Source organism: Trematomus bernacchii, unplaced genomic scaffold (assembly GCF_902827165.1).
Source record: "Trematomus bernacchii unplaced genomic scaffold, fTreBer1.1, whole genome shotgun sequence".
NCBI lineage: Eukaryota > Metazoa > Chordata > Actinopteri > Perciformes > Nototheniidae > Trematomus > Trematomus bernacchii.
The window spans coordinates 8,292,373-8,317,087 of record NW_022987547.1 but is presented as its reverse complement, the minus strand read 5'-3'; the positions used below and the strand labels follow the sequence as shown (position 1 = coordinate 8,317,087).

Here is a 24,715-nt window from a genome sequence, read left to right as displayed (position 1 = left end):
ATATTTATATACTTTATATAGGTATGGCCCTACAATATATTGTTCAAATATAGCATGATAGGTCCACTTTAAGATAAGTTCATGAAAACCATTGTAAGTTGCAGTTATTGATATAGCTTATCAATAATATGATGGTAGATGAAAGCTGAAAAGGACATATAATACAATTTTTGTATTCCTGTTAAGAGTGTGGTTTTAGTAATCTGGACAAAATGTAATCTGACAGATGAGACAGCTGTTAAGGCAGTTAAATGGTAATAAAAGTAAACTAAAAAAAGTAAGCAGGGGTCACAAATTCCAGATAATCTTCTATTTACAGGTGTTTCCTCCTCTTCTGTGTCTTAATAATATGTTAGTCATGTGGTATTTTTCTGTTCCAAGCTGTTTTTAACCCTGACCTTGACCTGATTTGCATGCCTACGCTTTCTGCTCATGTCAATGTCTTTGAAACAGGTGTTTACGGACTGGCGGAATCCGACCTGGACAAGGTGTTCCGGCTCCCCACCACCACCTTCATCGGGGGCAGCGAGAGCTCTCTGCCTCTCAGAGAGATTATCCGACGACTGGAAGTAAAGTATTTAAAATGTCTCAAAATGGACACCTTTTATGCAGTGGTGCCATTCAAAGTATAATAACAGGATAAAAACAAATTTAGTACAAAAATGTAATTTAATAATAGCAATAAATAAAATGTTTGATAGCAATTATTTAACATCAGCAACAGAGCCGGCCAGCTAACCAATCAGAGCAGACTGGGCTCTGGTTTCAGACAGAGGGTGAGAAAAGGTGTAGCAGCACAGGCAGTATGAGAAAATTAAAGAGCTTTTTGAACATTAAAGCATGTGAACATGTCACAGTAGAGGCACAAAATACAAATATGAACCTGAAAATGATCGGAAAGCTTCAAGCTTTACCAGGACATGATAGTGAAGAGTAGAGTTAAAACGTTCTTCTCTCTCTTTTAGATGGCCTACTGTCAACACATTGGAGTAGAGTTCATGTTCATTAACGACTTGGAGCAGTGCCAGTGGATCAGAGAGAAGTTTGAGACACCTGGAATCATGCAGTTCAGTCTGGAGGAGAAGAAGACACTTTTGGCCAGAATGATCCGCTCCACAAGGTCTGTCTACACATTCCTTAACACTCCTTAGTAATTAATTATAAAAGCAATGCAAAGCAGCTGCAGGGGGAGTTTGGGCAGGGGGATAGATGTTCTGAGCCACAATGTGACGCAGCAGCACCACCTGTTCACAGGTTTGAGGAGTTCCTCCAGAGGAAATGGTCGTCAGAGAAACGCTTTGGTCTGGAGGGTTGTGAATCGCTCATCCCGGCCCTCAAAACCATCATCGACATGTCCAGTCTGAGCGGAGTGGAGAGTGTGATCATGGGGATGCCTCACAGGTAGACAATGACATTACATCTTATCCAATAAGATATCAAACATAGTCTTTTTCAGGGCCAAAATCTATTTCAATTCCTACAGCCTTTGCCTGTCATAAATGCACACATTGTTGACGCTTGGAAAGATAAAATCAAGGTTTAGTAGATGTTCCCACCTTAGATATGAGACTTTTGATCATACAAACATTTATGATTATGATTTGTTAACTCCTTCATCATTTAATAACTATTGTTGAACTGTCTTGTATGAGTGTTTTTCTTTTTTTTAAATATGTGTATTTTCACATGTACAATGATATACAATGATGTTATTCCACTTTATGAATTTGATCCCTGACGAATATCAGTGTCGCTAATAAACTCAGTGATTACATTTTAGGGGGGTTTCAACCCTTTTTGTCACATGATAGCATCTGATGAAAAAGCCTTTGCTTGAATTTTCCTTCCTAATGTAACTTCTCCATCTCCAGAGGAAGGCTGAATGTTCTCGCTAACGTGATCCGGAAAGAGCTGGACCAAATCTTCTGCCAGTTTGACTCCAAGCTAGAGGCTGCTGATGAGGTCTGAACAGGTCACTAAATGATGGTTTAGATAGTTACAGTGGTATCAGTGGCTTTAAGGCGGCAAGGACTGATAATGACCATTTCCAATGAATCTGTTGATTCTTTTGTATTCAGTGATTATTTGTTTGTTGTAAAAGAAAATAGATTTATTGACTTGATAAAGAGCCTTAACTGACAATACAAATGTGTATTTATTTCCTTTTAAATGCCATCAATTAACCAAAAATGTAAGGCTAAACAGTCTTCCTGAGGTTGATGGATTTCACTTTTTTGTGATATTCTGCTCTCAGGGTTCTGGTGATGTGAAATATCACTTGGGGATGTATCACAAGAGGATGAACCGGGTCAGCGACCGGGAAATCTCAATGTCCCTCATGGCCAACCCGTCCCACCTGGAGGCGGTGGACCCCGTGGTGCAGGGCAAGACCAAAGCTGAGCAGTTCTACAGCGGAGACACCAAGGGCAAGAGGGTACTGAGGTTTATTCAAACATGGAAGAAAAGAAGTACCTTTCCTTGTGTTCTTAACATGTTTGTAACCTGTTGAATGATTTCACAGGTGATGTCTATTCTGCTTCACGGTGATGCTGCATTTGCAGGCCAGGGTATCGTGTACGAGACTTTCCACCTGTCTGACCTGCCGTCCTACACTACACATGGCACCATTCATGTGGTGGTCAACAACCAGGTATTTTTATTCACAGCTAGCATGCTATCGTGTCCATATTTTTATTTCAGCATATACTGTGATACTGTGATTTTAAAGTCATTTAGAATATTACCAAAACAAAATTGAAAAGAAAACAGTACAGCTACATTAATGTTATTTTCTGTAAGTTTGAGGGCATAATAGATCATAAAAATGTCTTCAACATTTCACTTGATGATAACAGCTGTTATTGTAGTAATTTAAAACTCTCATCCACACAGATTGGTTTCACCACAGATCCCAGGATGGCACGTTCCTCTCCTTATCCGACAGATGTAGCACGCGTGGTCAACGCACCCATCTTCCACGTCAATGCAGACGACCCAGAGGCTGTAATATATGTGTGTAAAGTGGCATCTGAATGGAGAAACACTTTCCACAAAGACGTAGTCGTAGACCTGGTAAGTTTATAGGAGGTGTTTTGTCAAGTCAAATAATGTCAGTAATATACCAATCCATCTTCGTTGAAATTTGAAAGAGAAGCCTGACAGATCTAGGAAGTTGAGAATCTGGTTGTGAGGAAAGTAAAGGACACGTTCATGCCTAAATCCTCCAGTGATACATTGAGAGACAGCAGCTGGGGACAGGTTAATGGGAGAGATACTAGAGATGAAAAAAATGGTCAACTGTCAGCAGGAGGTTTCAATCAAAGGCACTTTTGGAAAGGTAAATAAACTAACAGCTGTTTTTGATAAAGTACACTACCAGTCCAAAGTTTGGACACACCTTCGAATTCGAAGTTTTTTATTTTAATTTGTTCTACTTTGTAGATTAATGCTGAAGACATCAAAACTATGAAAGAACACATATGGAATTATCTAGTTAACAAAAAAGTGTTAAAAAATCCAGAATATGATTTTTATTTTATATTCTTCAAAGTAGCCCCCTTTTGCCTTGATGACAGCTTTGCACACTCTTGGCTTCTCTCAGGCCCCGGCCCCACGGGAACGCATACGGCAAAACGCATAGGATTAACGCAAACGCAATCGCCAAAAAGCTTCCGTCCACACGCAATATACACCGGATAGTGTCTTCCCACACGAGACGGCTCCATTTAGATCCAACCGCTGGAAAAGCTGCAGTACATATGCCGAGCCTGTACGTGGCGCTGTAACTTCCTCCACAAAAGCAGCAACTTCCTCCACAAAAGCAGCGAAGAAGAATGGTTGTCATGGCTGCACTTCGGTTTATTCTCCGCGGTGGGGGCCGAGGGAACCGGGCAGAGTTTTTCGCCGGTCAACGTGTGTTAAGACAAAATTATAAAAGTGCCGGTCAAAGGTCTTCTTTGTTATTTATTGAGCTTTAAAACAAATGAATAACGACTATATAATAATAAAATACACGGAGCCTGGCCTCTCTTTTTCCTCCCTCTCTTCTGACAGCGTCAGTGTCTGTCTCATGCAGCAGCTGATCCAGTAATGAGTGACCCGACCGACAGTAAAAATAAACATTTATAACTAGTTTAGGTAGTTTGAGAGGTAATCAAAATAGCTAAGGGTGGTGATCTGACTTGAAGTGTGTGTTTTGCTCCCGCTGCATCACAGCAGGAGGAGCTGCGTGTCTCCGTCCTGTCAGATTAGACTTCACTCACGTTTATGTCCATATCGAGATAAAGATAAATAATCTGAATTCAGTGTGCAGTGTACTTTTGCGGGGGTGAGCAGCAGAGGTGGGGGGAGGCAGGGCTATTGCGTCATCATTATCACAAAATGATCGTATAGAGGCGATCACACGGAGCCGTTGGACCCCCCAGAGCGCTCCGTTCCCAGATCTATCCACCTTTGGACCCGTTGTCGTTTGCAGGGTCCGTTTCTATCGTTTCGTTACGGCATCGTTTGGCAAAAAGGGCTATACGCAAGAGAAATATGCGGATACAACCCGTTTTCGTTCCCGTGGGGCCGGGGCCTCTGTCAGCTTCATGAGGTCGTCTCCTGGAATGGTTTTCAATGAACACGTGTGCCTTGTCAAGAGGCAATTTGTGGAATGACTTGCCTTCTGAATGTGTTTGAGACCATCAGTGTTGTGCAGAGGTAGGGTTAGTGCTCAGTGGAAAGCCCTATTTGACTACTGTTGTAATCCATATTATGGCAAGAACCACTCAACTCAGTAAAGAGAAACGACCGTCCATCATTACTTTAAGAATTGAAGGCCAGTCGATCTGGAAAATGTCAAGAACTTTGAATTTATCCTCGAGTGCAGTCGCAAAAACCATCGAACGCTATGATGAAACTGGCTCTCATGAGGACCCCCCCCCCCCGGGAAAGGAAGAGCAAGAGTTATCTCTGATGCAGAGGATAAATACATAAGAGTTACCAGCCTCAGGAACCGCAAATTAAGGCACCTCAGATTAGAGCCCACATCAATGATCACAGAGCTCAAGTAGCAGACAAATCTCAGCATCCACTGTTCAGAGGAGACTGCGTGAATCAGGCCTTCATGGTTGATTGATGCAAAGAAGCCACTACTGAGGATGAAGAAGCTACTACTGAGGATGAAGAACAAGAAGAAGAGAATAGTTTGGGCCAAGAAACACAAAGATTGGACATTAGACATTAGAAATCTGTACTTTGGTCTGATGAGTCCAAATTTGCGATTTTTGGTTTCAACCTCCGTGTCTTTGTGAGACGCAGAGAAGGTGAGCGGATGGTTTCTACATGTATGGTTCCACCGTGAAGCATGGAGGAGGAACTGTGATGGTGGGGGGGGGGGGCTTTTCTGGTGACACTGTTGGGGATTTATTCAGAATTCAAGGCACACTTAACCAGCATCCTCATATTCTGGATTTTTGTAACACTTTTTTGTTTACTAGATAATTTCATATGTGTTCTTTTATAGTTTTGATGTCTTCAGTATTAATCTACAATGTAGAAACAATTTTAATTAATAAAAAACTTTGAATTTGAAGGTGTGTCCAAACTTTTGACTGGTACTGTATATTGAAGCCTTTATTTGTTTTTCCCACGTGTTTGTTATTGGGGTCGACAGGCTAAGAGGGGCGTAAGGGGACAGGCAAGGAAAGCAGTTCAGGTTTATTATCCATAGAGGAACAGGGAATACAAAAAAACCATGCATAAATAACTAACATAATGTGGTTATACATATGAGACAATGGGAACCTTGAACTTTGACCAGCACGAGTCAATAGAGCAATTAAGAGTGACACAGAAAAAGTACCGAATTGGTCACTTGATTGTTGACATAAGAAAATGCCTAATCTCTTGTTTTCTCACATTCAGGTGTGTTACAGACGTAATGGCCACAATGAGATGGATGAGCCGATGTTCACCCAGCCGCTCATGTACAAGCGGATCAAGAAGCAGAAAGGGGTCCTGCAGAAGTTTGCTGAGAAAGTCATTGCTGAGGGACTGGTCACAACACAGGCATATGAGGTAAAGCAGCCTGCCCTGCTGTAGCTACTGCTTATCAAGCACGCTCAATATGTACAAGCCAAAAAAGAGTCACATTTCCATTGAGATCATTTACAATGTGGTGCCGTTTAAACACGTGGACGCAGCTTTTTTTGCAAATTGAAAAAACCTTGTAGGTTTCATTGTCAGCAGTTTGAAAGACATCTCGGCTCTGTGAGACATTATGAAGCATCTCTATCTCAATGAAAGGGGGATTGAATAGTCTGACAAAGAATTGTGCGTTTGAGAGGTGCAAATGGAAAAAAGATTTTGTGATAGCAGCAGGGACTAGACAGAATAATGGATGAATTAGATTTTACATTTATGCATTTCCAATTCCTGTGAGGAGCTTAACTTAAAAGAGGATTGAATGAAGTACTGTACAAAGACAGGACATTTTGAGGGCAATTAATCATGTCAGTTCTTTGAGACATTAATGAGGTCACTTGTTTGAAGCTAACATCCTTCCTGTTCTGAAAGTCACGCCAAAATCAAAGGCTGTCAAACGCTGTAACTCTCTGGAGGAGGTGAATATGTTTGGAGACCTATATACTAAACACAAGACAGAAAGTTGCTTCTTTGGAGACGGATATACTAACGTTTTCAATGAACTTGCATCAATCTTTTTCAGGAGGAAGTAGCGAGGTACGACAAAATATGCGAAGATGCTTACAACCGCTCCAAAGATGAGAAGATCCTTCACATCAAACACTGGCTGGACTCACCATGGCCTGGTAAGGAGTCTTGTTCTTTTATTTGTGTTATAACTTGTATGTCTTCTCTACAGAATGTGGTCTGGACATTTCTTCCTTGTGATGTGTTTGTGTGTCTGTCTGCAGATTTCTTCAACCTGGATGGACAACCCAAAACTATGCACAGCCCTCCGACTGGCATCAGTGAAGAGGAGCTCAAACATATTGGAAACATCGCTTCTTCTGTGCCTGTGGAAGACTTCACGATACACGGAGGTACTTTATGATCTTCTCCTGTTTCAAACAACCCCTTATTGTGCTGTCATGTCTGTTTTTTAATGCCGTGTTTCAATGTTTCAGGTTTGAGTCGTATCCTAAAGAGCCGTGCAAATATGGTGGATCAGCGGGTGTGTGACTGGGCTCTTGGAGAATACATGGCCTTTGGCTCTCTGCTCAAAGAGGGGGTACACATTCGCCTCAGTGGACAGGATGTGGAGAGAGGCACGTTCAGGTAATCCTGACACAAAAAACATTTACTGCTTGATGTGTAAAAGTGACTTCAGAGAAACCCCCCCACACTATGAGAACTGTCAACTAACTACTGCTGTATGTTCAACTGGAAAATAAGACCTGCTATGTATAAAAAGTGCCATTAAACAACCTCTGTAATAATTTGGTGCTATATAAATCAAATTCACTTGAACTGACTTAACTAAATGATTTCCTCCACAGCCATCGACACCATGTTCTTCACGACCAGAACGTTGACAAGAGGATCTGCATCCCAATGAACTACGTTTCTCCTGATCAAGCTCCTTACACTGTGTGCAACAGCTCTCTATCTGAGTATGGAGTACTTGGTGAGTAGCATACGCAAAACCTTTGGTACTTTTTAATCTGTGGTACCTGTAACTTGATGGGTAACTCTTTCTAGGGAAGCCACTTGGGATTGTATTTACTTTGGAAGTAGAGCAAGTTGGAGAGCAAACCTTATACAAATGTTGGATAGTGTTTTATTTACTGAACCTGCTCTGTTTGTGCCCGGTTTCTGTGTGCAGGTTTTGAACTAGGCTTTGCCATGGCCAGTCCCAATGCGCTGGTGCTGTGGGAGGCCCAGTTTGGAGACTTTAATAACACAGCCCAGTGTATCATCGACCAGTTCATCAGCTCGGGTCAGGCCAAGTGGGTCCGACAGAACGGCATTGTGTTGCTGCTTCCTCACGGCATGGAGGGGATGGTAGGAACTGAGAAACTTGATCTGCTACATTCTGAGTTTGTCTCATGGTGCTGCAATGTCACCAGTGCTGAACAACATTCTCACAGGAGATTGTTAAAAACATCTTACCTGTCGATTACTGATTGGTGTTCATTTGTTTCCCTTTCTCTTAGGGTCCAGAGCACTCGTCTGCCCGCCCTGAGAGGTTTCTACAGATGTGCAATGATGACCCTGATGTTTTCCCTGTGAGTGTCAAAAACATACAAATTCTCTCCCTCTGTCACTGCTCCTTATAACTTTAGATGAGACTTTTCAGTCCAGCTCTTAGTTTGTCTTTATGGTGAAATCAGAAATGGCTGGTGACCGTAGCAACCTGACTTACCATGACGCTGATTTAAAATCATGGAGGTGTAGATAGTGAGATGACTTTCCTTGTTTGTCTGATGTTGCACGGAAGTTTGTTTGACCTCATGATCAGATGTGGAGCCTGGCAACTTTATGACTGGAGAGTTTATAGAGTTCATCCTACTTTTCAAAATGTGAACCAAATAGGCTAAGAATTGAAGGGTTAGGGTTAGGGTAGTTCTAAAATGAACAGAATGATTATCCCTGAAAAGAAAGAAAAGACAAAGAATATTAACAGGTGACTGCATGTTTCTTTGGTAATGAGTTCTACCTTAGCTCTGAATTGCAACTCTACTTTTTCTCACAGAAAATCACTGAGAACTTCGCAGTGCATCAGCTGTACGACTGCAACTGGATCGTGGTGAACTGCTCCACTCCGGCGAACTACTTCCACGTCCTCCGCAGACAGATCCTGCAGCCCTTCAGGAAACCTGTGAGTGACACACCTTAAACGGACTCAAAGCACAAGATAATGTGGTTCAAGGTCACTGAGCATTTCCCTGTGCTCTTTCTTTAGCTGATAGTGTTTACTCCCAAGTCGCTGCTGCGCCATCCTGAGGCCAAGTCCAGCTTTGATGACATGCTGCCAGGTCAGTACTGACAGAAAGATGGGCAGGAAACTGAAGATGGTGAGGTGTTTCCCTCTAAAATACTGGTTGGTTTCTTGCTGTGTTATTTAAAGTTTGTGTGTGTTTGTTATATCCTGCAGCCACCATCTTCAAACGACTAATCCCAGACGAGGGGCCTGCAGCTGCCAGCCCAGAAAAGGTGAAGAGAATCGTTTTCTGCAGCGGGAAGATCTATTATGAACTGACCCGAGAACGCAAGAGCAGAGGCATGGACGACACTGTGGCTGTGATCCGCATCGAACAGGTAACAAAAGAGTACAGGTGGTGTTTATACGTAGAGTTAAAAGGAGAGGAGAAATTGGGAAAGGGAACGCACAGTGGGTGTATGGATTTCAGTTTTACAACAAAAACTGTTTTGGAGGTGGTGTATGTGCCTGGTTTGTATAGGCACCTTCACTTGTGACATACAAGTATTTCGGTCAAGACTAATGATCACAATTGTAAATGATTTATTCTGTTTTTGGGGTCTTAACTTTCACTTTCTAAAGATATAGAAATAGTTCATCTCTGGTTTACATTGTGAGTAAATCAAACAAATTAGCTGGGAAATCGTAGTTTAGCACACATTTAATGCTGACAATTTACGAATGAAGTTGTAGCAAACCGCTAATGCTAACTAACATTTGTCCCCCATATCCCCCAATGGGAATGACAATGGATCATCGCCCAAATATATAATTAACATCAGACCTTTCTCTCTGTTTTCAGCTCTCCCCCTTCCCGTTTGATCTGGTGAAAGCAGAGACTGATCGTTACTCAAATGCTGACCTGGTGTGGTGTCAGGAAGAGCACAAGAACCAGGGTTACCACGACTACGTCAAGCCCCGCATCTGCACCACCACCAACCATACCCGCCCCGTTTGGTGAGTTCTACAGGAATACAGTTTCAGGAACTATCTCTGCTTTGAATGTATGGACACTTATATGTGTGTGTGTGTGTGTGTGTGTGTGTGTGTGTGTGTGTGTGTGTGTGTGTGTGTGTGTGTGTGTGTGTGTATGTTTGCAGGTATGCTGGTCGTGACCCTGCAGCAGCTCCAGCTACTGGAAACAAAAAGACTCATCTCACGGAGCTGCAGCGCTTGGTGGACGCAGCGTTCGATCTGGATGCATTCTCAGGAAAAATCTAACTGGTTTACACCTCCCTCCACTCTCCCTCTCCTCTGCTCTCACCTGCCTGTCCCGTTTCAGTGCAGGACCCCTCCCCAGACTGGCTTTAAATTGTACCTACAACACTTTGCATTGATGTGTTTTTTCCTCAATATACCTGCATATCAGACATACTATCAGTCTTAATATTCAAACAAAGCGCACAATGACCTTTAACACTGTTACCATGAAGACCTCGTGTTCAGTGTTTGACACTATTACAGAAAATAGTGCAAGTTCACCTGCAATGAATGTATGAATTCTTACATTCATTTGTAAGACAAATACTCGATCTTCATTTTAGTAATAGCAACCGGCTCTGCACATCCACACAATAAACCGTATGCAATCACCTCCAGAAGAATTATTTAAAAAATGTATTGATCTGTTGCAGATTGCCTACAAAGGAAAAGGTTTTAGACCACCATAGGAAATGAAGAAACTTCAGCGCACATATTTAAAGGATGGTTTGATTTCCAAGGACATAAGCGTGTTCTTGCCGAGAGGTAGATGAGTTGGGAAACCACGCGCGGTAAGTTGGTTAAGCTTTAAAGGAACTGAGAGCCAGGCTAGCTGTTTCCCCACGTTTACAGACTTTCTGCAAAGCTTTATGCTAAGCTAAACTAACCAGCTGCCGAGAGTAGTGTCATATTTAGCGTTTATATTCTCAACTGACTCTTAGCAAGAAGGCAAATAAGCGTAGTCCCCAAAATATTAAACGATTCCCTTTTTAAAATGGAGTTGAATGTCCAAGAATGTTTCACGACTACAGTGTGATAGTGGACAAGAGGTAAACCTATACACATATCATGTTGATTGATTATTTGAAAGGCTGAGTTACAATAGCTAAATAATGGGATAAAGGGATGTCTTAAACTCCTTTATTATGTTTTTGATTTGACCCCCCTACATTCAAAAGTGAAACCTTTTGAAACCTTTAATGTCTGCCTTTTGAGATAACTAGATTAAAGGGACTCGTATGTATGTATTTCTGCACTTTTATCTGAGATCAGCAGTGACTTTAAAATGACCCAGGTTGTTATCTGCCTGCAAACAGAGGGGAGGCTTCATGTGCATCTCCATTTACAGTAACATAAACACACCCCTTTTTTCAGTTCATTTTGTACCTAATTTGTTGTTTTTTCATATATCATGCTTGAAATCTTCTTCCTCCTCCATGGTTCCCTCAACGTCCTGTCTCATCACTGTAAACGTCTGTTTGTGCCAAATGTAAAGGATTACTTGAAATTACATTTCAATATCAAAAAAACAATCATGCCTCCAATGGAAAATACTTGTAATACAATGTGAGATTCCTCAGATCCTCAGATTTGTTGGATGTATTTATTTTCATAAAGTGTTGTATGTTTTATTGTTTTAAAAAATAAAGATTATAGTTCCTGGTAAACAGTGCCGTTGGAGTTTATTGTGTCTATTTGAGCTACTAACACATCTTGTATAGTCTTTTTTTATATTATACATTTTTAAACATTGAATTATGTGCTTTATGCTTAAATATTTAACTCTTACTGTCTTTATAACTTTTATTGAAAAACTAAAGGTAGTCTACTTCGCAGATACATTATAATTCTACAAAATATAATCAACTAAATAATGATGTTATGAATTATAGATTAAGATAAAACTAGTGTATTGAAATTGACAAGATACACAGAAATAAATTAATTTATAGCAGCATTTAAGTGAAAACCACATTAATTCCTTATAAATAATTCAATAATTCTAGCCTTTTACTCTGAAATGGGGCCATTCTGCACAATGGGTATCATTAGATTAAAACTATATGTACTTTTATTGAAAATACTAGTGTACATTTGCTTAGGAAAAGTTTGAATGTATAGTATTTCGACATTCTTTTTTAGAAGCCTCCAATATAAAAAAAGACTACTTTACCCCATGGATGTATAATATGAACGCTTTACCCTCCCGCTTTTCCCGTCACCTGACCTTCCACACACACCTGCTTCCCATGTTGTTAACACCTGTTAAGCCCCAAAGACCCCGTCGGCGGGCCCTTTTTTTTTCACAAATTAAATTTTTTATTTATTTTTTTTTTCTTTGGATGGAATGAATACCTATGGTGATAATTCAATGTAATACACCATTTTTATAGTCTGGTACCTGAAAAAGGTCAAATGGCACTGATGGAACCAGATATACCCAAATGTGCCCAAAGCTTATTCCGCCTGGAAAAAGGTCACATTTCACTTGTTTTGCCTCAGTCTTGATACAGGGTACTTATTATATGTTATACTTTGGATTCCTAAAGCTTTTAGTCTACCATCCCATCATTCAAGGGTGGTTTTCACTATAAGTAATGTTTTTTCTTTAGGCGGAGGTAAGAATTTACCTTTTTTTGCTATGTTCCATCTGAATTTACTCTGACTGAGAAAAATCTATATTGATTCTGACACTTCTACATCCAACTCACAGATGTAACCTTGCTTTGATAAAAGAAATTATTCATATAACCCTTTTAGAAGTGAAGTTGTAGTCATTTGTTTTGGGCATGTCATTTTCGAGCCTGAAACCTGAAAAACAGGCTCGGGGCTTAACAGGTTAGCCTTGCAGGAAAACATACCAGCCCCTTTTCCCCCTTCAGTGAAAGGTTGTTTTTACTCCAGCCTCTGATACCTGATACCTGCTCCTTTCCGGTTCACCTGTTGACTTTCAGGGCTTTCTTTTGGGACTTGTTACCCGTGCTCCTAAGCCCATGTAACGTATTGAATCGTTAAATCCCTAAGCTGTTAGCTCTGCTTAATGGTAAGTATTTGGGTTGTATATTCCTTCCTCATACTCCCCTCTGTGACACTTAATTATCTTCATATCCACGCAGACATATGTCAATTATTTTTCTATTCCCTGGACCCAGGTCAGTTTGATATAAAGCTGTTTTTACATTTAGAATAATCTTATTCTCTCATAAATCAATGTTTATTTTTTTTTATTTGTGCATTTGTGCTGATTTACCTGTACAATACCTGTATTTGATTTATTATCCAGGGATCACTGTCGCCAATTGTTCTTGTAAACAGCTGTAAGAGAGCTGTATGTCTCTGTGTATGTGAAGTGTATGCTGTTTTCTTTTTCCTTAAGTGTTTTGTAATTTTTGTCTTGACTAGTGCCCCAGCCAAAATGAGATTCTACAACTCAAGTGGGTGTCATATACTAAACAAAAAGTCCACAACATGCAGAGAATGCTTTCAATCTTTATTAATCAGCACAGTCACATGTAACTCCTACACTATGTACCTCAGTTGATTTGAAACGGCTGTGATATTAAGTAGTACAGTAAGAGGTAGTACAGCAGACTCACTAACAACTGCTGCAGGTAATGCACCTTGTCACACTGGTTTGTGAAGCTGAATGTTAATGGGTTAACTTGCAAAACCTGCAGCAGCTGACTGAGTGTGAGAGTACTGGTCTAACGCTAACTTCTCTCAGGCTTTAGAGCAACTGATGGAGCTAAAATTACATATGATTCACACTAAGACATTTTATTTTTTATGAGTTTCTCAACTTGGCCAGTTGGCTTGAGGAAAAAGTGAATAAATCAAAGTGTAGAAACTAAATCAAAAACACCTTCTGGATTAATTGATCTAAAGCCTTGTTTAATAACCATGTATTTTCTTCGTTGTTACACATCATATCTCTCTCTGCCCAGATTTCCTGGCTATCGCTACGCTTTTAACGATCAAAATAAGGTACATTTGCAAAAAATGATCTTTAATCAATACGGACGCTTCTTAATTTCTTTTACTTAAAGATCCCTTTTAGATTTAAGTGCAAATTCAGATGCAGAGGTAGGGATGAATCAGTCCTCACAGCAGACTCCTGGAAGGGCTGAAGTTGATCCTGATGAAATCAAACAGATCCACACGTACACTGCCAGACGCTTGCTGAGCGGCACAGTAGTCTTCAAGGAGTCTGAACAGTTTCTCTGCAAAATATAAGACGATTAGAAACGTTTTGAACCAACAAGAAACATTTGACAAGTCTGATGTCCTGAAATCTCTCACCAACTGTAGTTCTTTCTGTGACCAGCAGGTGGTGCGTCTGCTGCAGGCCTTGCTTCAGACTTTCATCCTCAAAGGTGAAGAAGGCCAGACCTCGCTTTGCCTGTGCTGCTGCCATCAGCTGGATCACAGCTGAACAGAAAGGAAAAGCTCAAGGTGTTAAATGTGTTCCTGGGTGAAGAATAAATGGATGGAGACTGAAAAAGTACCTTTGAGTTGTTTGTCTCCATTGAAAGCTCCACAGCCCCAGTTTCCTGTAGCGATGTCGGGCTCATTGGGCCGATGACCCTTAAATCCACAGTATGCCTTTTTTAAGGAAAAAAAGATTACTATAGATAAAACAATGCCTGATAAAATGCAAATGTAACTTTACTATTGATACAGAATGTTTGGTCATGCAGAATAATACAATTACTGTTGAGAAGTCCTTTGAATTAAAGCCAGAAACAAACATACTTTTCCAAAACAAGAGCCAACACTTTATTACTTCTGTTTGCAGCATGCCAAAAGATCAATTAAGAAAAATACAATATTTAATCAAATTAAAGGCAAAAATATAAGTTGTGGTTGGATACTTCCTTTAAGATTTGTTATACCATTATTTCAGGAAAAGATTGGTGGGTTATGCATTGATTTAAGGCAACACACAAACGTTTATATACCATATATGGGCTTTTAGTATATGATTATTAGGTCATATAATATGAAAATAATGATTAATGACAAAATAACAATACACACAGCTCACCTTGTTTAGTTCCCGTGTGACATTGATCATATTGAACTGCTCACTTCTGTGTTTGAAGTGCAAAGCGTCGATTGCCACGATCTGCCTCTGCAGCCGAGCCCACTCGTCTCTATAAAGATCAAATGTGAGAAAACCGGATGTATTAAAATATGGCTCGTATAATAAAAGTGATGTGACGACCCCTGCTTTACTCTCTCCTATTGTGTGTGTATGGCCCTTTAACGGTCTCCCTTCCTCCCTATCAGCGCTGATTGAGGGCACCTGGCCGCCGGTACCGGAGGAGTGAAAGACTCGAGCCAGAGTCTCGTTCGCTCTCTCAGTTGGACGATCTGTTTTTGAGAGCAGCTACCTGACTTATATGCTTTTGTTTCCCTTCCTCTTAGTTTGGCATTCAACACCTTGCACCACACCACGTTCACACACCCACACCGTGACCTACACTACTGATCTTACTGATTAACACATCCCATTGTGGTAGCTCTTTTGTTTAGTCTTTTGGTTTACAATAAATATCTTCCTTATATCATGTCCGTTCCACGTTTTTGTTATGGCCAAGAGCCAGGCCATGACAGTGATTATACCTGTTGAGGCGCTCCTCATGAGGGCCCTCCCACTGAAAGGTGTCCCCGAAACCAGAGTAATTGCTGAACTGCTGGGAGCCTGAGAAACAGAGAAAAGCCAACATTGAGTTAGTCTGTCTCAATACTTTCTGACTTCCTGTCTCTCTCAGCTCCAAGCCCATTGGTTCTTACTGAAATGGTAAATCTTTAAAAAACGCTACACAAACATAATCCTTTTTTTGTCTAAACGGCAGTCCAACATATTAAGAAAATCACATATAAAAGCAGAACACATTGGGAACGCCAGAGAAGAGATTGACAATAATGTAAGCTGTCCACAGCAGTTGGGGAGGTTAGTAAAAACGTAAACATTTAACTTCTTCTGACATTTTTATGGATGACAAACCAAACGATTCAAAGCACATTTTTTGGGGACTATTTTAAATCGGATGAATCAACAATTGGGTCAGTATTTAGGAGACCAGCCAATGTCTGTAAACTACAGTTTGTGTGCTCATGGTAATGAATGTGTCTCACTGATTCCTTATGATGACACATACACTTTTCTAGTCTGTAAAATGTCAAAAAATTGTGAAAATGCACAAGTTCATATCTTTAAATGTCTTGTTTTGCCCGACCAAAAGACCAAAACCTAAAGGTATTCAGTTTACAATCACATAAAACCTTTTACTAAGTAATTTAAAACATTTAATTTGATCAACAATAACTAATCCATTTATAATTTCTCCACTACGGTACCTGTAACGATCAGACACTCCTTGTCCCCAAGTCGCTCAGTGAAGAGGCGGGACACGATCAGCTCTGGATTGATGATGAACAGGATCTCCTCCTGCACCAGACCTGAGCCCAGCACACCTCCACCGATCCAGCTGGAGGCAAAATCCACCTGCACAAAAACAAAGGCACAAGAAATCTTATTTCAATAGATTCTGGACAAAAACAGTTGGGACCGCGATGCTTTAGTTCAGATCTTACCTGAAGCATTCCTTTTCCTTCATTCTCAATGGTGCCATGTGAGGCAACGTGCAGTTTATGCATCTTCTTGTTACAGCTGCCACAATAAAAAAATGAATAATGAGTTAACTTTTTTACACAAACTTTAGTGATCCTTACTTTTCATATGGTGCCACCTTAAGGTCAACATACGTAAGTTGTTTGTTTGATTATACTGAAGGTATTTCTTTATTAGTAATAGACAGGTTGAATATACCTGAAGCTTAAAAAAAAGAAATTCGTTTTCCAATCGTACAGAAAAAAGTTCAACTATGTTTACAAGTTGGAAAATCGTTATATAAATCCATGACATGAACACTGCTGGCCCCACAGGATCTGCTAGCATGGCTATAGTCTTTTTATATTTAACTTGAATTCTCTTTTAGTTATTCTATCATGTATAACTGTTTGAGATGCCTCTATAAATACATATTAATAATATTATTACCTTCTCCAGTTGGGGAAGTCAGTGTCTCTGAGGCAGTGTCTCTCAAACGTCACCAGTCCTGTTGGTTCCTTGGCTGAAAGACATCAACAGTCAGAGATCTTCACTGACACTCCTCACAAACTGGAGGAAGATGAGGTTCAGCATCAACTATCTCTCACCTGTGACTTCCTGAAAGTAATGCATGATGGCCCTCAGCTTCTGCTTCTTCCGGGACGACCAGTTACCAAACAGACTACATGCAGAATGAGAAGAATAGAGTATTTAGGCTTGGCAATTGGATGTGTAACAGAGTGGTATGGGTGTTTTCTGACCTGGTGAAGTTGATGGAGGGGTAGTTGTGGTACTCTGCTTTAGGACCGGAGGCGTTGCGGTGAGGGTACGTGCAGAAAAATGCATTGGCGAGCAGGCAGGCTATCTGAGTTTGTGACAGGGTGATGGCTGCAGGGTGTCCCCTCTTAAGCAGCGGGACGGCCTGGAAACATAGATGCGAACTTGGTCAATTATCAAATATCAGTGTGATAGTGACTACTGTAGAGTGAAGCTGAGACAGTGAGTGTCATACCTTCTTCACGAGCTCAGGCAGCCTCAAGGCCAGCTCAGCTATCTTTGGAAATAGTTTGGGTAAGTAATTATCTCCTTTCGGGTTGGCCTGATGATGAAATATAATTATAACAAATGATTAAAAGGGGTTTCTGCCACAAAACAGATGTTTGAATAATGTGTTAACACGTGGGCACTGACCTTAACCAAGCTGGAGAGGGCATCAAAGGACCACTGACTTTTGTACTTTGGGTTATATTTGATGATAGCTTCCTAGTGAGAGATACACAGGTTGAAGGAGTACAATCCATGTTTACTGCAGACACGTTAGAATAAGAATCAGGTTTATTGCCAAGTTGGTTGTCGTATGTACAGTATGGATTGTGCCTTACTTCTTGTCCCAAATAACAGTGAGAGAAAAGAGTCAAGACTCAAAAATATAAAACGGAAATGTACTACAAAACATGTATGTATGTTTTTGGGGCATTTGTCCTTTATTGATAGTGACCGCTATGATAGGAGAGAGGGGATGCCTAGATACATACATTCAAAAGAAACAATTATAGAGTGTTTGAAACTAAGAGGAAGGAATGTACAAAGAGAAATATGGTCAACGTGCAAAACAAAATATGCAAATGGTGATGGAATAGCCAGATTACCTCCAAATCATTGACGCTGGCTGTCGTCTTCTTGGACAGAGAGCTCAGCTGCTTGGAGATCACTTCCCACCTAACCTTGTTGGTTTGCTGTGGATGGAAAAATCAAATAACTTCTCAGGATGTTTACTCTATTCGTTTTGATATAATCCACCATTATTCTGGAGGAGAATGTATCTGTATCCCTGAAAATGAGGACATCATATATTTCCTACAACTTGTCTCTAGATAAACATAATGTGAACAGCTTCAAACTAACCATCGCAAATCCAGTCTTCATGTGACTCGACTGAGAATACGGCATTTTCACAAAGTCACTGTTCCACACGTCTCTTCCGTCCTGAGGCAAAGGTCCCGCTCCAAAGTTGAAAATGTTCACCTGAGTATAAAATAAGAAAAAAAGATGAGAGGAAAATTATAAAACGGAACATAATATCTCTTATTTCCTCTCCCATTAATCATGTCTTGACCCCTGAGAGGAACCATCTGACTGAACAAGCTCAATGTATATGAACTAGTTATAAGTAGCTTAACATCAATCATCTATGAAGGTCAAATGCTGCTCTAATATTGATGAATCTAATAATGTCACATAGAATCAGATATTGGTGCATATTCTCCTGCAGGATGAGTACATTTACTGCTTAAGGTATACATTTTGCAGGACTTATAAAAGAGTGTTGTGTGCCTCAACATTGCATTTGAGTATAGCACTAGAGTAAATGTACTTAGTTAGTGGAGATAGAAGAAGAAGGCTAACATCTTACATCTACAAGGACAGTGTGCGTTTTGCTGAATTCCAGACGTCCCAGCTTGTTGTCACATTGTGGAATTCTCTTCATATCCTCCAGCAGGCAACAAGATGAAGGGCCGTCCTCCCTCTTCTTCCTCACTGCTTCAGCCCCCTCAACATGTGTAGCGCTTACATCATCCCAGGAACTGGAGGGTTCAGAGGAAGAGGGTACTGAGGAGGAAGGTTCAGAGGAAGAGGGTACTGAGGAAGAGGGTGCAGAGGAGGAGGGTCCAGAGGAGGAAAGTGCAGAGGAAGAAGGTCCAGAGGAGGAGGGTCCAGGGGAGGAGGGTCCAGTAGAGGAATGTCCAGGGTAGGAGGGTCCAGAGTATGAGGGTCCAGTAGAGGAATGTCCAGTAGAGGAATGTCCAGGGTATGAGGTTCCAGTAGAGGAAGGTGCAGAGGAGGGGGCTCCAGGGGATGAGCAGCCTGCCTGAACTGAGCTTGCTTTTCCATCAGGATTTATATCAGATAAACACTGTTTAATCTGTTCAGAGTTGTTTCTGCGGTCCACTGACATTTCTGGAGGTGAGAGACAAATTACAGTGAAAAGGAAGTGGCTGACACACACACAAAAAGGTTCTAGGTAACACTTAAGAAGAACAAGATTTTTCATAAATCCAGAATATGTTGCTGGACATTTCAAACTTGTAATGTAATACATTTCTCTCCTGGGAATTATAATGTGTGTCTGATACGATTTCCCAATTAAAACATTCAAGTTCCCTTCTTTATAAATACTGTGAATGAAATCTCCCTACTTTCCCTCATTGATATTATAATCTATAGGCAACTACTTATTTCATCTCTCTAAATGCAGGAGGAGCAGGCCTGACCTTTGCTCTTGTGCAGTTCTCCAGTCTGAAGCCCTTCTGTCATCTCCCTGGAGCGTTTGCTGCTTTCTCCTCCGTCGGCCACATCTGGAGGTAAGAGAGCAGGCTTCAACTCTCTACATCACTTGTTTAAGATTCATGCCGGACCTTGATTTGCTTCCAACTAATCCTGCAAGTATGTCCAGGGGTTAAACTGAAATGTAATGTGAGCTCAGGGAAATGTTCCTCATTCAACATTCTGCACTGTGAAGCTAAATTACAGTAAAGCAACAAGAAGCAAAACACATTTTTTTAATGAAGTGGAATTAAAGTAGACTGCATTTCCTTTTACTCTTTTAATAGTTATATGCAGAGGAGGCCTCACCTGAGTTTTTTTTGCCACTGTGCAGTAATTCAGGCTTCAACATCTTCATGGAGCTATTGCTGCTTTGGCCCTCAGCCATCCCTGGAGGTAAGACAAAAACATGACAGTTTGTAAAAAGAAAGTGTGGGATTGGTCGTACACTTTTGACCTCATGACCGCCTTACAAAAACTGATTGTAGGTGATCATAACAGCTTTAACATTGATATACTACACGTTAATGCATCAATATAATGTTAGTCCAGAATAATAATTGACATTTAACGTAAAATACGTTTGTAGTTTAACTTAGGAAAATAAAAAGGGAAAAAAGCGGAGTATTTTCACAATGTGTCATTTCGACTTTCACTTAAGGTAATGAATGATCCGAGTAATTCTTCCACCACTGCTAGTTTGTCCCACACACAAATCTTACGTTTTAAGAGCAGAAAGACAAAAAATGAAATATATATTGTATCAACGAGTGTGACATTTTGTCTGTCATTGTCACGCAGGAGCTACAGTACACAACAAAGCACAATTGTTCAAAAATACTCACCTTTCACAAAAGACAGCGAGTAATGTGTTCAGATTTCACTTAATTCTCTTCAACAACTGCATTCATCGATGAAAACGCAGTTAAGACTCCTCAAACACAGGCTACAGTTTACTTTCACTTTGCAGCCAAAACGAAAGTGAACTAAAGGGCAAGTGCTTCTTCTGCAATGAAACTGTGAGTTATACATTATCCACGAAACGATTCTGTGGTATTGCAGCTTTCCATTATAATATGTTAAAACCTTCTGCAACAGAACATTCGTTTTAACTAAAATTGAGATTAATCCAGCATGAACTATAATCTTATTGCGGAGAATAGGGACATTAGATTTGATGGTAATTATTTTGACCAGGTTCCTTATGTATACTAACCTTTTATTTTATTTATGTTTTATTTGTATTTGTTATAAACTACAGTTTTTACCAGCCTGGTACCAGTACAGTATTACAGGAAGTGAAGTTGAGATTTTAAACACAAGGTGGCAGCAGCAGACCAGCTGTGATTTTCTTTTTGTTGCAGGATTTCCACAAAACCACTTCAAAAATAATTGTGTTATTTCTATCATTTGAATGTCAAACTCATGCAAGATAATAATAATAATAATAATAATAATAATAATAATAATAATAATAATAATAATAATAATAATAATAATAATAATAATAATAATAATAATAATAATAATAATAATACTTCATACATTACATTTAAAAATTAAAACAGTATATCATGCTTTTTACCAGAGGTGGAAAATAACTAAGTAGATTTACTAAAGTATTTTATATAAATACTTTGAGATACTTTCCATTTCATGCTACTTTGTACTTCCACTCCATTACACATTTGAGGTGAATCGTGTACTTTTAATCCACTACATTTATTTAATACCTTTAGTTACTTTGCAGATTTTGATTAATAATGTAATAATCAACAGTTAAATAAGACTTTATTTATACCTGGAGTAAATTCACAAGCTACCCTGCAGTATACAAAGTCATTAAAACTAGCTGCACCTTTACCAGCTTTGCATGACACTTTAATGCATCAATAATTATAATCAAAACATCTGCATAATGAGTACTTTTACTTTTGGTACTTTTAAGTATATTTTTATACTAATACTTTTGTACTTTTACTTGAGTAACATTTTGAATGCAGGACTTTTACTTGTAACAGAGTATTCCTACACTCTGGTACTTGTACTTAAGTACAAGATCTATACTTCTCCCACCTCTGCTTTTTACTCCACCACATTTATTTATTTAACAACGGTGGTTACTGGTTATTTAAAACCAATTAATCTTTTAAACACAATATATCTTCAGCTTATCAAATGCAATATAGTGTTACAGATCAAACAACTCAGTGGTGTATAGTATAGTTCACATTACATCCATGTAAACCAGCTGGCCCCCAATATGGGCCCCTGCAATTGGTCACCAGATAAATCTGATGGGTTGTATATAAGTGGAAACAAAAAAAAGTAAAGAAACTAAGTTCTAACTTTGAGTAAATATTGGATTCTCTTCCCTTTTTGGGTCAAGACCATGAAAATAGGCCTCCGATAGACATTGCGTTTTTGAGATGAGCCAAAAAGGGAAAAACACAGGTTTAAAAATCTGTTATTGTTATTATATTTAACTGTAAAACTTGATCTGAAAAGTTAAAATAGCTGTAAAAATGTATTCAGATAATTCCCCCCATTGCTTGCTGAAGCATACCCAGGGATCTACAGTACCAGCAGGGGGGCACAGCTCTGGTCAAGCTGCTCCTGATGTTCTGGATCAAATGCAGTAAGTGTCTGCTGAGGAGAATCCAACAACTCATTTACAGGGCTGTATCATTTCTGTGGAGATGAAAATAGAAAGGAAAAGTGAGTCTCTGTGGCACCAGATGGTCGTAGGAGTAACATGTAAAAAGATGAAAATTAGGGGTCGAAGGACAGAAGGATGATTTGGAGTTCATGCTAATTGCGTCAAACTGCTTTCAACCAGTGAGACTGGAGTAAAAATACACTACTGCATCATCACATCGCACAAATGGAGGGTCACACAGATGGCCAAGCTGGATATAGAGAGAGAGACATCAGGAGAAAATTAGTTATCTGTTATGGCTGTGGTGGAGAAAGTATTTATATAATTTAAAAAAAAAAGTAAAGCAATACCACACTGTGAAAGTACTCCACTTCACATTAAATCATTTATTTTTAGAATATGAATTAACTGAGTAATATTAGTTCCTAAAATATGAAAGTAAAAAATTACTCTCCTGCTTTTTATCGGTATGTATTAATAATTGTGGTTGATGGCTTATTTAACTTTATTCTAATACTATACACTCTTTTTTGAAGTTAACTGTATCTAAATGCACTATATTTATAAATTAATTATGTTTTTTAAATGATCATTTGCACAGTCACAATAGCTGACAGATACATGTAGTGCAGTAAAATATACAATATTTTTCTCAAGGGAAGTAGAAAAATAACTTTAAATAGTAACACTTTAATGTGTCACATATTTGCACTTAAGTACAGTAATTGAGTTGAGCCCGAGATTTATTCAGAAAATGTATTGGCAACTTTTTCAATGATAGATTAATTGTTTCAGTCATTAGCAAAACAAAAATACTCAATGCTCTCTTGTTTCAGCACTGTACTAGAGTAAATGGGAGGTCATTGATGAATGCAGGGTGAAAATCAAGATTTTGTATGGTTTTTTAAGATATAGTTGAGGGGAAAACACTGTCATGTGTTCTTGTGATGATAGTCATGCTGCTATTCTAGCTGCATATTTTATGTGTGGCTGTGTTTTCCCACACACAATGTCATGTGTCTGTAAGGAAACAGCAACTTGGGCAATAAAAGGGTGGAGGACCTCACTCCCTCACTATCTCCCTCACTCACTCATCCTGCGTGTGTGTGTGTTACTCAGGGTCAGCCATTTCCCTGGAATGTTCTGCCTCATGCCAAAGAGAAGTCACTACAATGGTATGCACACATAACACTTCAGAAACACAAGGATGACTTAAAAAGGCCTGAAAGTAAGGAGACATGCCCAGAGTAAATGTGTCTCCCCTGGTGGCAGCTGTATGCCTTTTCTGTCTAAACCACTTTTATGCATGAATATTCAAAAATAACACCTAGAGTTATGTGTGCAATATGGTGAGCCAACTGCCTGATCTCTATAGAACTGCCATGAGAATAATCAGGTTTTAGAAAAGATGGCACTGTTCCTGTCCCCGTTTTTCTCCTCGCTTGCCTCGGGGGGAAAAAGCGAGATTAACCACATTCTTTCATCTGTGAGTGCAGGCAGCTTTGTTTTTTTACTCCCTCTTTGTCTCCTCAACCCTCCCCATCTCCCCCCTCTTTTATTTCCTCCTGGAGGTCAGGTTGTTGCAGCATTGCCTCAGAGTCAAAGGAGGGTCAACGCCTCACTGATGTCTCAGGTTTTGTGTGCAGATATGTTGTTGAGGAGTCATTCACTCCATCCTACTGTGACATTGTGAAATGACTGCAGTCGTAGATTGGAAATTGTGAGCAAAGGGTGTATGTGTGAGTGTGTGTGTGTGTGTGTGTGTGTATGTGTGATTGTACTATGCGGCAGGTCGTGGGGGAGGAAGCAGCAGCAGCAGTGTGGAGTGTAGAGGTGGTGGTGGTGGGGAGAGATATGGATAGTGTGGAGGGAAAAAATGAAGAAATGGGAAATCTCTGCACCTGTTTCCAGGGCAACAGAGGTCTGAAAAACACAGGCAGGTTGGACTTTTTTTATTCTCCACGCTGCACTGCCCTCTGGCAAGATACTGCAGACACCTCTTAATGACTCCAATAACACTCGCTGCCTGCTGGCCCTGATGCTGCTGCTGCTGCTGCTGCTGCTGCTGCTGCTGCTGGAGAAACACCGCCTAGTTAGCAAGTGACACCACCCACCTGTGTGTGTGTGTGTGTGTGTGTGTGTGTGTGTGTGTGTGTGTGTGTGTGTGTGTGTGTGTGTGTGTGTGTGTGTGTGTGTGTGTGTGTGGGGT

At 40.0% G+C, this 24,715-nt stretch overlaps 2 protein-coding genes across 2 annotated transcripts in view; one reads left to right on the top strand and one right to left on the bottom strand.

Annotated features, from left to right (window-relative positions):
- Nucleotides 1–11,564, top strand: part of ogdhb (oxoglutarate (alpha-ketoglutarate) dehydrogenase b (lipoamide)) — a 29,850-nt gene extending 18,286 nt beyond the window's left edge. The window contains exons 5-23 of the mRNA XM_034123037.1: nt 454–569; nt 966–1,120; nt 1,255–1,401; nt 1,872–1,962; nt 2,255–2,434; nt 2,522–2,650; nt 2,893–3,072; nt 5,908–6,060; nt 6,710–6,812; nt 6,918–7,046; nt 7,131–7,281; nt 7,503–7,630; nt 7,829–8,007; nt 8,160–8,231; nt 8,699–8,824; nt 8,909–8,981; nt 9,101–9,264; nt 9,729–9,883; nt 10,027–11,564. Of these exons, the coding sequence (XP_033978928.1) occupies nt 454–569; nt 966–1,120; nt 1,255–1,401; nt 1,872–1,962; nt 2,255–2,434; nt 2,522–2,650; nt 2,893–3,072; nt 5,908–6,060; nt 6,710–6,812; nt 6,918–7,046; nt 7,131–7,281; nt 7,503–7,630; nt 7,829–8,007; nt 8,160–8,231; nt 8,699–8,824; nt 8,909–8,981; nt 9,101–9,264; nt 9,729–9,883; nt 10,027–10,147 (2,552 nt within the window). The 3' untranslated portion in view covers nt 10,148–11,564. The remainder of the gene's footprint in view (nt 1–453; nt 570–965; nt 1,121–1,254; nt 1,402–1,871; nt 1,963–2,254; nt 2,435–2,521; nt 2,651–2,892; nt 3,073–5,907; nt 6,061–6,709; nt 6,813–6,917; nt 7,047–7,130; nt 7,282–7,502; nt 7,631–7,828; nt 8,008–8,159; nt 8,232–8,698; nt 8,825–8,908; nt 8,982–9,100; nt 9,265–9,728; nt 9,884–10,026) is intronic.
- Nucleotides 11,565–13,382: 1,818 nt separating this feature from the next.
- Nucleotides 13,383–20,834, bottom strand: pargl (poly (ADP-ribose) glycohydrolase, like). The gene is made up of 18 exons (XM_034123035.1): nt 20,693–20,834; nt 20,157–20,237; nt 19,796–19,879; nt 18,937–19,481; nt 18,429–18,548; nt 18,173–18,259; nt 17,715–17,786; nt 17,536–17,622; nt 17,285–17,445; nt 17,132–17,205; nt 16,974–17,046; nt 16,508–16,583; nt 16,271–16,418; nt 15,533–15,611; nt 14,952–15,060; nt 14,413–14,509; nt 14,207–14,335; nt 13,383–14,127 (listed from the first exon to the last, which is right to left on the bottom strand). Exons 2-18 carry the CDS (start codon nt 20,233–20,235, stop codon nt 14,009–14,011), a joined length of 2,139 nt encoding a protein of 712 aa, XP_033978926.1. The 5' UTR covers nt 20,236–20,237; nt 20,693–20,834; the 3' UTR covers nt 13,383–14,008.
- Between the last annotated feature and the right edge of the window lie 3,881 nt (nt 20,835–24,715).